This window comes from Aplysia californica, unplaced genomic scaffold (assembly GCF_000002075.1).
Source record: "Aplysia californica isolate F4 #8 unplaced genomic scaffold, AplCal3.0 scaffold00957, whole genome shotgun sequence".
In the NCBI taxonomy this organism is placed as follows: domain Eukaryota; kingdom Metazoa; phylum Mollusca; class Gastropoda; order Aplysiida; family Aplysiidae; genus Aplysia; species Aplysia californica.
Genome location: NW_004798227.1, coordinates 2,912 through 4,236, shown reverse-complemented (window position 1 = coordinate 4,236; position 1,325 = coordinate 2,912). Strand labels below are relative to the sequence as shown.

The following is a 1,325-nucleotide window of genomic DNA, read 5'->3' as shown; positions in this document are numbered from 1 at the left end:
GAGTACTATGACTATGAGAGCGTAGTTATGCTAGGTGTGCGTAGTAATCACGGACCGAGACGGGTGGTCCGGTAAAGTACAATCCAGCCCTCACCTGTTCTTGTCGTATGTGCTAAAAACCGTCTGATATGTCTCAGCAGCAGTACTGAAGTTGTCATTCATATACTTGTCAAACGGATTCATTCTCAGGGACGTCGGGGTCAGCAAAGTTATAAATTTGTTACGAGTCACAAGAATTCTGCAACAGTTATAGATAGCCAGTAAGATCAACAGATATATATGCACTCGGACTTTTCGCTCCTCACGACAGCTCACAGCGAGATGGAACTACTCATTGCTATGTGTGCAATATAATTGGGATCCAGTTTATTTACTCTGGAGATAATCCGTGACGCGAGAGTTGTCCCGTTTGACTTGCCAGACAGGGAGGTTTCATTTGGCTCTGAAGCTTTCTGTTTTGTGAAGTTCCATTATAAACTTTTCATTAATTCTTTACAAAATACTCTGGCAAAAAATAATTTTCATTCTAATTTTGTTTTACTTACAGAAAAAGGAAGCCCAACTAAAAATTGAAAAAAAATCTTTGAATATAATACTGACAATACATGATCATAATTTCGTAACAGGAGAATAAACTCCCTGGTTTGTTGTATTGTAGAAGGTCCTTGCTCTCTGGCAATCGGCGAAAATAGCTGGGTTTTTTTGTTGAAGAGCGAGCTGCCTATAGGCAGGGTAAAGCAGAAAAATGATTGTGGCTATATTCACTGAAAAGGGCAATATAGCGTTAGTGCTATTGCTACAGAAATGAGAAATTCCCGATCTCTAGAAATAGGTTTGTGAGTAAAATGGGAAATCCCAGAAATTATACTACCGTTACTCCAGGGAAGCCGTCGAGATTGCCAAACTCGTCACAAAGTAAATTACAGCGAGTGTTATTCGAAATTGACTATTTATTGATTTAATATTGTGGCATTACACCAATCCAAGGGTCATTTCGTAACACATATCAAAGGTAAATAATTAATTAAGATATGAAGCCTTTATCGTTGAGTCCTAGACTAATAAAATTCATTAATATTTGATCTAGATCTAGTTTAATTCAATCTTTCCTCAGCTTCAAGCATAATAATTCAGAATTTGTAAAAATAGCGACTTTCGTGTGCGAACTTTTTGTCCAAGTTCTGTTTTCTTCTTGTAAACCTTTTCTTAGTGGGATACTTTCAGGCGGGGGCTCTCGTGGTCTGGAGGTTACGGTGTTCACTTCTCATTTTTTTTCCAAAATGTTCTCCTGTCACCGTCTTTACTGCATCATGTTGTCGTCTGCT

General features: G+C 38.3%; 1 protein-coding gene across 1 annotated transcript in view; it reads right to left on the bottom strand.

Annotated features, from left to right (window-relative positions):
- Nucleotides 1-479, bottom strand: part of LOC101857214 (nicotinamidase) — a 17,885-nt gene extending 17,406 nt beyond the window's left edge. The window contains exon 1 of the mRNA XM_005110870.3: nucleotides 95-479. Coding sequence (XP_005110927.1) covers nucleotides 95-183 — 89 coding nt within the window. The 5' untranslated portion in view covers nucleotides 184-479. The remainder of the gene's footprint in view (nucleotides 1-94) is intronic.
- Between the last annotated feature and the right edge of the window lie 846 nt (nucleotides 480-1,325).